Below are 14,583 nucleotides of genomic sequence, written 5' to 3' on the forward strand. Positions count from 1 at the left end.
TTGATCCTCAGGATCTAGTTATTTAATTCCTCTTTGTACTAGAGTACATATATCTTAGCTAGTGCTAGTGAAAACACAAATTAATCCCTATTTTATGGAGTTATTGTAGAACTTCCTTGAGGTGTTATAGGTATATTTAGAATAAATTAAAATGTGATTAAGGAGGTATTTTTGAATTAAATCTTCTCAGTCTGTAATTGTTTTGTTTTGTAATAGATCTCAGTCATCACCAGTTCCAGCAGGGAAAAACAGAACCCAACAAACTCAGACTAATACTTTACACTTACCACTAAAAAACAGTAGCTTTGAAAGAGAAAATCCAATCTTAGGAGATAATCAAACAGAATTATCACTGGGAATTTCTGAATCATCCCATTTTATTCCCTATGTCCGAACAAATGAGATCTATTACCTTGATCCAGATGCACCATTGTCTAGGCCTTCAACACAGGATCCTCAGTACCAAAATTCACAAGGTAAGTGTATATAAGTATTGTTACTGTAAAAAATCAAAGAACACTGTGAACCCCCAACCCCTAAATTTAACTTCCAAATTAGCCATTTCTGCCCTTTGTTCTGGAAAGCCTTACTAAGGGTTGCCCCTGGAGAGGTGGAAATAATTTCTGAAATCTTGCTTAGTACTCTCCTGGGTTATGAATTTATTAATAAACCCTTAGAGTACTATAATATATGGCTATATCATTAGTAAATGACTGTTGTCACTTTCATCTGGCTTCAGACTGTGACCAAGAACAGCAGCAGTTATTTGACTGTGATCATGTCAGGGATCCACTTCTTAATCCTAACTTGGTGAGAAACAGGGATCGACAGCAAGCAATCCTTAAGGGACTTTCAGAACTGAGACAGGTAAGGAACCTTTTCACCAAGTGTATATGTGACTGTTCTTTTTGTAGGGGAGAATTGAATGGCTAAGTATTTTATGTGGCTTCACTGCAGCCCAGTTTTTAAGGAAAAAAATGGGACTTTCCTTGTGTTTGCTTTCCCATTATCATCTTTGAGAATAATATTTTCCAGTATGACATCATGAGACAGTTCTAATATTAAGACAATTTTATTGAGTAAAAAATGCGTACATTTGAATGGTAAAACATGATCAATAAGGCCCTAAAACCAAAGACAAAAATTCACAATTCTGCTTTAAATTCTCAGCAGTGCAGCCCATGCTTTTTAAAAAATGTGTTGCCAGTGTTTAGAACAGAACATTGACGTCTGTCCCAAAGAATAATATAAGTCAGTGTGAAATTATATGTATAACCATACCAGACTACTTTGTCTCCCAGACCAATTGTGACTTCTTATTTATCTTGGTCTCATATGACAACAGGTAAACATTATAACTTTGCTCCAAAGCTATAACCCATCTCCTGGACTTTAATTCTTGCAAAATTGATTCTACAGGCAGTTTTGATTTGTTGTATACTCTGTATTTGGGAAAAATAAGTTGTGCTGTTATAAGAGTACTCTTTCCCACATCCAGTCATTTACCAACACCTTTCGTGTTTCACAATGTTGGTTCAGATATTGCTTACACATTCTTTCCCTCTATAATAGAGCTAGAAAATCATTCCACTTTGGCCTATTTACTCATGTGAAGACAAACTATTAACAGGGCTATTAAGAAAGTAATAAAAAGTATCCTTAGTTTTTTACAATAATTCAGACTTCAGTAACTAACTTACACAGTAAAGATTTGACATAAATTTATTTCTAGCTTAATGGAAAGAAAAGCGAAGGGAAAAGTGGTGTGTTCATTTCCCCACCGATATAGTACCCAGTCTTATTTCAGCAGGGTCCTTTATTAGACACTAAGTGCCATCAAGATAACCATTTTAAGAGCATGTGGGGATGGGGATAAGGGAGGATTTTATCTTATCACCATAGTTATGAAGTCATCCCTATGGGTTTTTATGCTAAAAATATAATCTTACAAATATGTAATAGTTACACAGTATCCAAATGTCTAGTGTAAGAATTACTGAAAAATTTTTTTAGTAAAAATTGAATATGATATTTTATCCTGTAATATTTTCCAAGTAAATATAATTCTAGATGAACAGGACAGGAATGTAAGATAGGAATCATTTTGCAAATTGGCTTGCACAGCTTACTAACGTATCAATGTGATTTCAGGGCCTTCTCCAGAAGCAAAAGGAGTTGGAAACTAATTTCATGCCTTTAGCTGCAAATCAAGAAGAGAATTTTAGTTCTTCGTTTTAAATGTAGAAAACCAAATCCTTAACATTTGATTTGTGTCTTCCAAATTATAAAATGTGCTCATGGCTCGACTGTATTTTTTAAATAGCCTAGATTTATTTTTTAAATGCTCATTAAAAAACTTCTACATTAAAGTGCTGTACTTCTAAAATAAATAATGTTTTGTAAAAGCTTAGTAAAAAAAATTTTTTTCTCCTGTGTCACAATCTGAGTATTTAAGCCCTATAATAACACTTTCTACTTACCTTATTATAGTCTGGAGTTCCTGACCTATTAATGTTCTTCCATACTTTTTATGGAACTTACTAATTGAAGTATACCACTCAGGCATTTTGTTCTACCAGAAGTACTTTTGAGGTACCAGAGGTCTGTCTGACTTACCAACATATGTAGACTAACTAATTTTTTGCTAAAATTCATCTTAGGCTCTGGTGGAAATATTTTTTTCTCTAAATCCTGTTTTTATGACATTATAGAAACTGCAATTTTCAAAAGCATTAACAGGTTAGTAAGGAGAGACAGTTGTTAGATTTCCACCGGATAATTTCAAGTATAGCACTAACGTGCTTAATAAAATGCTAATTACTACTACTGCGACCATCTCAGAAATATGCTTCTATTTTTCTAAGACAACCAATTTAAAATCTAAGTTTGTTCATTGCCTTTGATAAACAGAAACCTATCTTTTGAATTATGAACATAAATTTGGTTAAATCAGAGATCATACAAGCACTCAAAATTATCAAATACTCTCAAAAAGTTACCAGAATTTTAGTGACAGGCAGTTTTTACATGGCTAAGCCTAAAGATAAAAAATAATGCTGTTTGATAGTAAGTCCTATGTACATAGTTTATATTATCTAAGTGAAACTGCTTTGTTAGATAAATCTTGAGGTATTGAGCCAAAATCCTGTAAATATTTATTAATATCATTGGCTTATACCTGTGTAAAAACACTATATAAAAGCTTAAATCAAAATAAATGCAATAGTTAACAATTCATTTCAGCAAAAGTAGTTCTGTACCATCTGACATTAGAGGAAGAAAAAGCCATTGCTCTTTACCATCCTTCTGCAAACATATGGTTTTACATATAAAACAGGCTTCAATTTGAAGCTCAAGTACAGGTGACATACAAATGTAAAACTTAAAAGTGCCAACATGAGATAATTCAAGTACAATATATGTTAAAAATATATATATATTTATTTCAATTTTTAGATGCTTCAACTGTTACAGGCCATCATGATTTAAATAAGAGAAAAAAAAACATTTGGGAAAGGACAAGAAACCTTTTTTAGAGAATGAAATACAAATTGTTAATTCACTTTTAAGAAACAGAAAAAGTCCACAACAACCTATTAAAAAAAGTCACTGTAATTATTTCTCTTTTGAATATGGCCTGGAAGAATCACTTTTTCCCCAACTTAATGGAGATGGAGACTTATCTCTATCCAAGCTTTGAGTATAAGCAGATAAAAAGTAATTTTCATTTTCTTGAGACTGACTTGATGAAAGGGCATATGGTGTCCCCAAAAATGTCTGGTGAGTGAGAACATTAAAATGACTAAACTGATGGGACATATTTAATTGACTGTGATAAACCTGAAAGTTGCTATATGAATCTTGTTCTGTTGAATTGCTGTTCTCTCCTTCAGAGCATACTATATCAATAGGAGCTCTCTCTTCAGAATCAATTTGATAAGTCTTATCTTCTAATAAACTGTTTTGCATGTCAAGAGACGATTGTAAATCAATTTGAATATTCATTTTTTGATCTGTTCCACGTGATCCTTTGGTCTCTTTCGCCAATATTTCTGAATGAAAATTGCTGTATACTTCTATTTGTGAGATTTCATCCCCTGAATCCAGAGACATATCCTCTTCATCCTTTTCATCGTTTTCTAAAAGAGCTACATTTAAAAAACAAAAAGTCCTCCTCTATTGAAATACACAATTTGTTTAAGTTTGAAAATTATACACTACTCACACAATATAACGCGTCAGGGTCTGCAAGTCCACAATCCCTTAAAGCTTGGTCTTCTGCCACAAGTTCACTTAGTCACAACACTCACACTAGGTGTGAATGTCCAGATAATCCGATGCTAAAAGCTTCTGCGAAATGTGTTCACGTTTAATGTTGGGAAATCCCAACTCCCAGCTCCAAAGGGGTTAATGTCAAAACAGCATCTAAAGTTATACGGTAATTCAGTATTTGACAAGACAAATATGAAATAAAATTTGACATCTAGTTTCACTGGATTACTAAACTGGCTAGCTCTATCAAATGTTTGATCATCTCTGCTTTTCATCAAAAACAAAAGTACATTTTTCATTTTACATAAAACCTAGAATCAGCAGAGGCCATCTCAGAAAAGACTAAAGCTATGATAGCCCTATCTTGTAATTAAATTGCCTTATATATTTGGGGAGATTTAGTTGCCCAATCTCCATATCTGATTTTCTACTTTTTTCTTAATGACCCCTTTGTTGACAACAGCAGCCAATAATGCTTTCATACTCTCAAAGAGGGAATGCATGCTTCATAGTCTGTACTGTCTATAGTACAGACAGAAATGCATAATCTATAGTAACTAACAAACTTGTATTGACTATAAACTATATAATAAATGAGGAACTCTTGTGCTTGTTAAGTATTAAGAACAATAAATCTCTTGAAACACTTTCCCTAAGGCTATTTAAACTGAGGTGAGTGGCTTCAAAATAGGCCATTTCATTATTTCATAACAGCAAAACCGTTCCTCTTTTTCTCTAGGCCCTAAAGAAAATGAAAACTACTGAAAAGTTACCTGACTGCGACTCAAGAGTCTCATTAGCACCAAGCAGTGGAACGTTTTCTTCTGTGATTGAGTTGTGATAGCCCACAAGACTTTTAAAGTTTTGCATAAAGTCTTCAGCAGTTGCAACCACTATTCCATTCTCTGTATAACTGGAAAGCATCTTGATGTTCTTCTCTTAAAAAGAAAAATTTTCATGTATAAAGCACTGAAAATATGCATGGGTAAATGACAATGCCTGCCCCCCAGCCCTCATAAATCCTTTTTCTACATTTTCAGAAACATAGCTTAACAGTCAACACCCACCACAGCCCCACAAAAATCCTTTCATCCACATTCCTATATTCATAGTGGAAAGCTTAAGAGTGCTCTCTTTACCTGTTAAAAAGACTATGTGTCGTTGCTGTATGTTCTGAGCCTGAAGTCTGATAAGGCAATCCAATTCTGGAGCATTTCGAGTTTGTGAATCACAGTGGTGGTATGACAAAATTTCAACCAGATGTTTCTTCTGATAGACATTCAGAAGCGTCAACAGACTTAGAGCTTTAGCATTCAATCTGTGAAGTTAAGCAGTTCAGTATCTGGGTCTGTACTTGTAAAATTTAGTATGGAAATTTTTGTTAGGAATTCTCAATTGAGGCTACAAATGACAACTGCACTGCTTTAAACCGCTGCCTGATGCAGGGGTGATTTTTAGGAGAGAGGATGAGCAAACATTGTGTGACCACATTAAGTCCAGTGGTTTCTTGGTGCAAGGCCTGAGGGCCGGCTATTTAGCTTAGGCTAAATGCTCAATCATTATACTTACAAAATAATAAATTATAGTTACTTTTAACTTTACTAACTTTGTAACTTGAAGGAAGGACTCAGGACCAAAAAAAGTATACATTTTTCCTTTAAAAAGTATACATGGCTCTGAGCTATTTCTACACTGCAAGGCAGGGCAACAATTGAAGAAATCAATGGTGGTTGTCAGGATGATAAGGTTACTAAAACTTTGGACAAGTCATACCTGTGGGTCTCAGTGTTTGTTCTCTGAATAAGACTAAGCTTACTTTACAGGCTTTCAAGATGAACAAGTTTAAAAAAGTGAATTGCTACAAAAGGCTTAACAGTTTAAAATTAAGAGTGAATTTTCTGAAGAGTATACCATGGAATATTAATAGGTATTTCAAGAAATAAAAGTTTTACAGTCTACATTTAGGAAATGTTGATTGATACAGTGTAAAACAAAATTCTTACCTAGAGTTTCTCAGATCCTTTAATGTGTAAATACATTTTATGGACTCTACTAGTAGAGTCCTAAACTCATCTGATTACGTTTAGTCATTTGTGGAATCTCTCAAGTGATTATTAGTGCTCCAAGGACGTCACTTTGAGAAGTAACTTCTAGGTATGTAGAAATTATATGAATGAATATCCTAATGATAAATCCTTATAAGGTCAAGATTAACCCTTGTCCAAAAATGCAACTTTATTAGCTACTTAAAGTAGTCCTCAATTGGGAGAGGACCTGACCTAATTGGCATATACAGTTCAGTTTAGAGAGAAAAAAAAAGCCAGTCATTACATAGGATGACTATTCTAAACCTGCAGGTGGCAAAGATTAAACCAATTTTACCTAGACATATAACTAGAAAATTCAAAAAACTAATTGAACATGAACACTGTTTCTTCTTACAAAGGCTAGAATAATTCAGTGTCTATACTCCCTTATGGCTGGCTACAGACATCTGTGAAAACTGAGGATATCTCCATAATCTACAAATATGGGAAAAGAAAGAAATCACAACATTTTACCATTGAGCACAATGTTAAAAATCAATAACCATTATGTTGTTAATTTTCCAAATCTTACCTGCCTAGTTCCTTTAGTTTTTTCTGAAATTTGCAGTGGACTTTCCATTGCCATTTTCCTTCTGGAGTACTAAGTTCTTCAAGGAATGTCAAAAAATTTTTAAGGTTCTCTGTTAGAGATAATGAAGTTCATTTTTAATTCAATAAGTAACAGTCACTCCACAAGTGAATTATGGAAGAAGTGCTTGTTCATATTATGTAGAAACACCTACGTACATACACCTATGTATTATTTTGATTTCTTTCTCTTCTAAGGGAATAAGAACTACATATTCCTAAAGCTCAAACATAACCTCTACACATTAAAAAAAAATGTTGATGACAATAACAAACCAGAGGTGATCCAACTGCAGCAGGTGCAGAGAGACTTAACACCAGATTTAGAGGAAATGATTTGTAAAGACTAAGAAAATCAGAAAGAAATCTGAGGTAATAAATGCTCAGGAAAAGATTGAACTGTACTAGTTATCTGGGAATGGCAGAATACGTGGACAATACATTAAAAAGTATAAGAGTCAGGAGAGAAGTTTCATGCTCAAAAGAACGCATCATCTTACCAATTGTGACAACCTCTGGATTTAGAATTGATTCATCAGACACGATAAAACCACCAGATACAAATAATTCATTATATGTATGATTTTTAACATCATCCAGGCTATCAACACCAGCAAAACTAACACAGGGGAGCTTCTTTAAAGTCACCAAGCCAGGTACCTGTGTAAATACCAAAATAAAAATAGAAATAAGGAAGGATAAAGGAATGAAATGATAGACTTAAGTGTGAAGTAACCGCCGGGCGTGGTGGCTCACGCCTGTAATCCTAGCACTTTGGGAGGCCGAGGCGGGCGGATTGCTCAAGGTCAGGAGTTCGAAACCAGCCTGAGCGAGGCCCCGTCTCTACCAAAAATAGAAATAAATTAATTGACCAACTAAAAATATATATAGAAAAAATTAGCCGGGCATGGTGGCGCATGCCTGTAGTCCCAGCTACTCGGGAGGCTGAGGCGGTAGGATCGCTGAGCCCCGGAGATTGAGGTTGCTGTGAGCCAGGCTGACGCCATGGCACTCACTCTAGCCTGGGCAACAAAGTGAGACTCTGTCTCAAAAAAAAAAAAAAAAGGCCGGGCGCGGTGGCTCACGCCTGTAATCCTAGCTCTCTGGGAGGCCGAGGCGGGCGGATTGTTTGAGTTCAGGAGTTCGAAACCAACCTGAGCAAGGGCGAGACCCCGTCTCTACTATAAAGAGAAAGAAATTAATTGGCCAACTAATATATATACAAAAAATTAGCCGGGCATGGTGGTGCATGCCTGTAGTCCCAGCTACTCGGGAGGCTGAGGCAGCAGGATCGCTTGAGCCCAGGAGTTTGAGGTTGCTGTGAGCTAGGCTGACGCCGCCACGGCACTCACTCTAGCCTGGGCAACAAAGTGAGACTCTGTCTCAAAAAAAAAAAAAAAAAAGTGTGAAGTAACCTATAGGAAAAGTCTAACAAAATGCATTATGACTCACCTATGCATTGCCTCTGGAAAGCCACACTTAAAAATAATATTCCCAACATTATTTCTCAATATGTAAACCAATATTTATATACTGGGACCTACCATGAACAGAACGCTAAGGAAAAGGAGCTTATAATAGATCAGAAAACACAAAATGGACAAATATCCTAACTTGTCTGTAATCTGTAGGTACAGTCAAATCAGATGAGGGCAAGAGCCTATACTGCAACAGTCAGAATCAACAAAGGCTTCAAAGACCAATGGGACCTTGTGAGAAAGGTTCATTAAGACTGAGCCAAGTACCTCCAAATCTAAAAGAAAAGGGGACTACTTTGGCACAAAAAAGTGTTGCCTGGGACATACAAATGAAGAGGAGAACAATATAAAAGTCAGCAGACTTGTTGGCATTCAAGGATTCAGTACTTTTATTAGTCTTAACTATTTGAGTAGTAGTGAAGATCTGTGATGTGCAGCAATTTAAAATTTTGTGGAGGTACAAACTTGAATCTCACAAGCTGATTCATGGAAGGGTCCTTGAAATTTTATCTCCTTTAAAGCTTATTTTAAAAACTTTAGTCTCACATTAAGATTTAAAAATAAGGGAGTTTTTAAAAACCAAGTAAGTAGTATTTGACTTAAAAGTCTACCTTGTGAATGAAACCTGCAATGTCTTCATTTTGAATAATAATCAATAATTTATCTAATTTTGATCTTCTTTCCAAAAACTGTTCTGGATGGCATTCTGTATTGCCTAATTTGGTAAGATATTCCTGTGAAAGAAAAACAACTAAATCAACATTAAAAAGCTTTTTTGTAAACACCAATTTAATACCAAAAATGCAAGATACACTGATAAGCTTAACTGCTACTAGGACACTATTATCCATGAACTTATACTCTGGGAGACCTCACACATCATCAAATTTGCTCTTCTAAAGGTCAGCTTCACAGTCAAAATGTTACAGTGCTATCAAAGCCAACTAAATGCCAGTGTAGGCTAACAGAAAGAACCATAAGAACAATAGATTAGCTCAAGTTTTTAACCCAGCTTCCTTAGTTATTATGGGCCACGCAGAGCTCAGTCATTTAACCACCCTAGCCCCTAATTTTCCTTTCCTTTCCAATAGTACTGCCACAAATAACTAAGGGTCTGCTTAGAAAGGGGCATCTGAAGGACACTCCTGCAGAGTTACAAAGCACTTTTAAGACCGCTGTAGCTCCTTTAACTCAAAACAGCTCAAAAAGCATTTGTATAGAGCTTCAGTGCATACAGTGGTATTCACAAACTAATTAGCCATTTCTGTTCAGCTTTGCCCTTCAAGCAAAGTAGACTCTCCCAACTAACACCTCCACCCACACTGGTGACATGGCACTACCTTTCACAGGACACAGTAGTAGTCCAGGCAGAGTTCCTTTCACTCTTTGCTTGCTGGTGGAATACTGAACCCTGAAGCAAACTGCAGGATCCTGGAGGTTACATTCCTCATTTTACAGATACAGGAGATTAATATTCTTAATCACAGCCGGTCAGATAGCCATAATCAAAATCCAGCTTATCTGATGAGTCTACTGCTCTTAAGAGCTGTCTAAAGTGTCATACCTACAGAGGATGTTTTTGTGTATCCCTAAACTAATGCAGCATCTTCTGCACTGATTTTGCTCTAAGCTTTGAAGCTTCTGAGTAGATCTCAGATCAGCTTATACTTTACCAAAAGGTAAATTACTGTCTGACACGCCTGTTGGCAATTTTTAGTCCATTTACAATTTCACATTAAGAAGCTTTAAATGCAAGTTTCAATTTAAGTAAAACAGTTGAAGTCACACAATACTGTATCAGTTTCACTACTCATAGTCTTTTACTCTAATATTTCTGTCGGAAAATTTCCAATGGAGATTGATTAAAAATTAAAGTTACAATCTGATTTCCTATCAGATTTATAAAAGAGAAGTCTTTTTCCTATATGATGACAGAAATATGATTTGTTCTATGCCAGAAAGAATTAAAAGCATCCTTCATAAGGAAATGATTTTCCTATTCCCTTATTTAAATGTCACATAGGTAAGGTATAATTCATTAACAAAAAGAAGGTAGAGGGGCATGGAGGGAGGTGAACTTACGCTAAGCCCACTGGGAACTGTCCCTAACCTTTTCTCATCTAGCCCCACACTAACATGCAGCTATGTCCCCATAGAATACTGTGTTTGGTATCATGCTGCTGGGAGTTGGAAAAAGTTGAGAAGCTCTACATCCAATCATACAAGGCAAAAACACAACCAAGAAATTTCTAGTAAGTCTGATTTCATCTTCCCAAGAAACCACAAGGAATCAGCAAGGAAAGCACAACTGAATACTCTGATTCCTCTTTCATTTCCATGTTCTTCAGGTCTTCACTGGATACACCCACAAAATGTGCTGACATCAGAGATCCTCAAACTGACAAAGGGCTTAGTAGTGCTGAGTTTCTGAGCTACTCTGGGCTATAAGCCACTTACTTAGTGTCTCTCTCTGCCTCCTCAAACAAAACAGGAAAAAACTCTAGTCATAGTAAGTAAATTCCATAAATGGGAGCAGGTATTTATTTCAAAACTCTAGGCATTCCCTTAAGGAATTAAAAATCCTAGTTTAGTAGGTACTGATTAAGTAATATTATACCTGTGAAATACCTGTTCTAGTATGTTACCACTTATAGACATAGATATTTAACAGGTATATATCTATACAAGCACTCAAAGATGTATGTGTGCCTTTTTTTTTTTAAAGCCAAATACCTATACCTGTGGTAGAAAAAATATACCTCATAATGAGGAATCTTTCATGATTAAGGAATTCTTCAGGATCATCAAGCTTTTTGATCAATAAGGGTTGTAGGGAGCTGTGACATGGCCAGGGTATCAAGAAAAAGTGTATCATTAGGCCATCCTTGGACAGTTCTGTTTTTCTGTTTGATTGATAAAACCCCATATGAGATAAACACAGGCAACTTACTTTACCTCTCTGTATTTTTCCCTTTCCTTCATTAAAAACCCAACTAAGAAACATTTACAATTTAAAAGTATTTGTAGTATGTATACAAATACTCTAAAATGACAATATAAAATAAGATGCTAAATCCTAAGATATTTAGGTCACTGATTCTGAATTTAGTTGAACTTAACTAGTCTTTTATTTTACTCTGAGTTAAGTTATGAAACTAGGGGGGGAAATGGGCATTTATTGAAACCTTAAAATCTGTACCCCCATAATATGCCGAAATAAAAAATATATATATATATATATAAAAAAAGTTATGAAACTATATGTCAACATCTAAAAACAAAAATGTCTATTTTATAGAGGTCAGACCAACAAGACAAGTTTATACAGCATTGCTATTACCTTCTTGTTTAGTTACCTTTATTTCTTTACAGAGCACACTCTCTTCTTCTTCATGAATATAAAATTTCACAGTATTTTTCTGGACATCTTTCATGATTTTAACTAAACTATTAAATACTTCAGGTTCTAACTGGCTTATAAAATTTGAAAGAGCTGGTTGGGCAGAAATGTTTACATCACTGGGCGATTTTGTTGTTTCTTTTTCTACTGGTTCCCGGGCAATATCACCAGGTACAGTATGATCAGAAGTCACCATTAACTCTGTGGCATGATGTGGCTGGTTCATTTCTACTGCAGTTAAACTCAAAGTTGAAGAGGAATGCTGCTCATTAGTATTGGTGTCTTTCAAAGCATCACTACAAAGTGGCTCAAGGAGGTGTTTATTGTTGAGATCACTTGAGGAATCTGGTATGACATGCTTTTCCAGAGGATTCAATGCTATCTTAGTACCAGAATCATTAGGACTGACTGGTGGCAAATTCCCACCCTTGGCTGATGCTTTAATAATAATAGTATTTAGTTTCTCATGCAAGCCATCTACAAACTCCTGCACACCAGCTTTGGAAGTCTTAGAATATATGAATTCAGAAAGCCGTTTCATCTTCTCTTGTGTTGAAAAGACAGGTGTGGAAATTCTACTGACATATGAAACATTCTTTTGCTTCAGAATCTCTTCTATCTTCCTAGAAAAGAGATTGTACTCTCCTAACACTGTCCTTTCTGTAGTTTCACTCACTGCAGGCGGCTCTGCTGCTGGCACACACTGCTCTTCCACTTTCACCACCTGACCTGTCAACACGTCATCCTCAGTGGTGCCCTTTAATGTGTCTGTAAATGGAGAGGATGGAAACTGGTAATCAGAACTTCTCTGTCTACTTATTACCCGGGGGTCGTTAGGAAAGGCCTCCTGTGGTGGCAGGCACACCAGTTGTTCTTCTGGTGATTTCATACCTATACAGGAAGAGTTCATTATTATAAGAGCAATCCAAAAAGATAATATCTGAAAATACAAACTATTAAATCAGGGGGGAAAAAGGTCAATATATATTTAGAACTAATTGTGCATTGGAAGGTAAAATAAAAACCTCAAATTCTAGTTTGAACTCTAATTCCTATGTGTCCTGCTTATGGGCTGGTCTTTGGATTTCAGTAGTCAGAGTAACAACTTTGTTTTTTTTTTGTTGTTTTGTTTTGTTTTTAAGAGAGAGGGTCTCTTGTTCTGTCACCCAAGCTGGAGTGTAATGGCACAATCATAGCTCACTGCAGCCTCAAACTCCTAGGCTCAAGTAATCTTTCCACTTCAGCCTCCTGAGGAGCTGGGACTACAGTTATGCACTACCACGCCCAGCCAGTATTTTCCTTTTGTTGGGAAATAATTCCAAAAGAAATCAGGATAACTACACCCCATTTGAAATAAAGAGGTCGTTTAGTTAGTTTAATGAGACCTTTCACTCTTGACAACTAGCTCAATCCACGAAATCACACATTTTTTTCTCACAAATCCTAAATTCAAACTTACTGTTTTAAGACTACATTTCAAAACAGGTACCCTAATTCCATTTTAAGAAACAAGGGGAAAAGAAAAAAAATCATGATCTTTGCCTAGAAGACCATATTTTACAATTTTACTTTTTAAAAAATTACTAAAATTTTCAAACTTATTTTTAAAGATTTTACTTACACTCATCAAACCTTTCAAAACAGCCTCAGTAGAGTCAGCTTGTAACATTCTCTACCAATCCCAGTGATTTCCATTAACTACTGCACTCATTAATTACTGCAAAGGCTACTTGTCAACACAGTAAAAAGACCAACAGCAGGTCTGTAGGTGGAAGTCAGAAGGGAGCAAAATATCCAACGTGCCAGGATAAGAGTTACAACTGTATGAAACTAATAAACTAGAAAATCCAAGTTCCATAAGGTAAGTCAGGAATACTTAATGTAATAAATATCTTTCTTAAATCTACAACATTAAAATGGGGCTTAGTACACATATAAAAAGTCTAGCAGGGTACATAAAAAATTGGTAACCGTGGCGTGGCTGATGTATGGGGGGAAAATTAAGTGCCTGGGGCTACACTTACTTTCTGAAGTATTTTTATACTTCTTGATTTATATACCATGTCAAATATCTGATATATTCAAATTAAAAAATTTTTTTGAATTGTTATTTTATAAAACAAATGGGTTGGGGAGAGAACTACCTGTAATTTTAAAACTATTTATTTATTTATTTATTTATTTTTAGAGACAAGGTCTATGTTGACCAGGCTGGCCTCAAACTCCTGGGCTCAAGCAATTCTCCTCCCTGAGCCTCCCAAGTAGCTGGGATAGTAGGAATGTGCCACTATATCTGGCTATTTATTATTTTAAATACTTGCTCCCAAAATTTATAGTTAAACATCAGACCAAAATAGCTAACGGACATATTAAGCTGAAATATAATTTAAATTCACATGGAGAATTTTCCATATTAAAAACCGTAAACCAAACAAATCCTTTTAAAAATATAAACAATCACCACCTAATTCTTTTGCACAAATTTCCCTATATGACTTTAGACTTCATTATTTTGAAAAATCTTCATCAATAAATGATTTAAAAGATACATACATGTCAATATCCCCAATAATGTCTTAAAAAACATTTTTGGCCGGGCACGGTGCCTCATGCCTGTAATCCTAGCACTCTGGGAGGCTGAGGTGGGCGGATTGCTCAAGGTCAGGAGTTTGAAACCAGCCTGAGCAAGAGCGAGACCCCATCTCTACTATAAATAGAAAGAAATTAATTGGCGAACTAATATAGATATAGAAAAAAT

At 35.5% G+C, this 14,583-nt stretch overlaps 2 protein-coding genes across 5 annotated transcripts in view; one reads left to right on the forward strand and one right to left on the reverse strand.

Annotated features, from left to right (window-relative positions):
* Positions 1–2,826, forward strand: part of CCDC66 (coiled-coil domain containing 66) — a 42,639-nt gene extending 39,813 nt beyond the window's left edge. The window contains exons 17-19 of the mRNA XM_012765618.3: positions 217–476; positions 740–867; positions 2,152–2,826. Coding sequence (XP_012621072.2) covers positions 217–476; positions 740–867; positions 2,152–2,238 — 475 coding nt within the window. The 3' untranslated portion in view covers positions 2,239–2,826. The remainder of the gene's footprint in view (positions 1–216; positions 477–739; positions 868–2,151) is intronic.
* A 135-nt stretch (positions 2,827–2,961) lies between these two features.
* TASOR (transcription activation suppressor) overlaps positions 2,962–14,583 on the reverse strand; it is a 53,748-nt gene continuing 42,126 nt past the window's right edge. Inside the window, exons 18-24 of one of the 4 annotated variants that reach the window (XM_012765614.3) lie at positions 11,782–12,593; positions 9,037–9,159; positions 7,448–7,607; positions 6,892–7,000; positions 5,412–5,590; positions 5,046–5,210; positions 2,962–4,148 (exon numbers count right to left, since the gene is read on the reverse strand). In XM_012765614.3, the coding sequence (XP_012621068.1) occupies positions 3,616–4,148; positions 5,046–5,210; positions 5,412–5,590; positions 6,892–7,000; positions 7,448–7,607; positions 9,037–9,159; positions 11,782–12,593 (2,081 nt within the window). In that variant the 3' untranslated portion in view covers positions 2,962–3,615. Of the gene's footprint in view, positions 4,426–5,045; positions 5,211–5,411; positions 5,591–6,891; positions 7,001–7,447; positions 7,608–9,036; positions 9,160–11,781; positions 12,717–14,583 lie in introns of all 4 variants that reach the window. The other 3 variants (XM_012765612.3, XM_076008741.1, XM_012765616.3) reach the window with 3 other exon arrangements.

This window comes from Microcebus murinus, chromosome 1 (genome assembly GCF_040939455.1).
Source record: "Microcebus murinus isolate Inina chromosome 1, M.murinus_Inina_mat1.0, whole genome shotgun sequence".
NCBI classification, from domain to species: Eukaryota; Metazoa; Chordata; class Mammalia; order Primates; family Cheirogaleidae; genus Microcebus; species Microcebus murinus.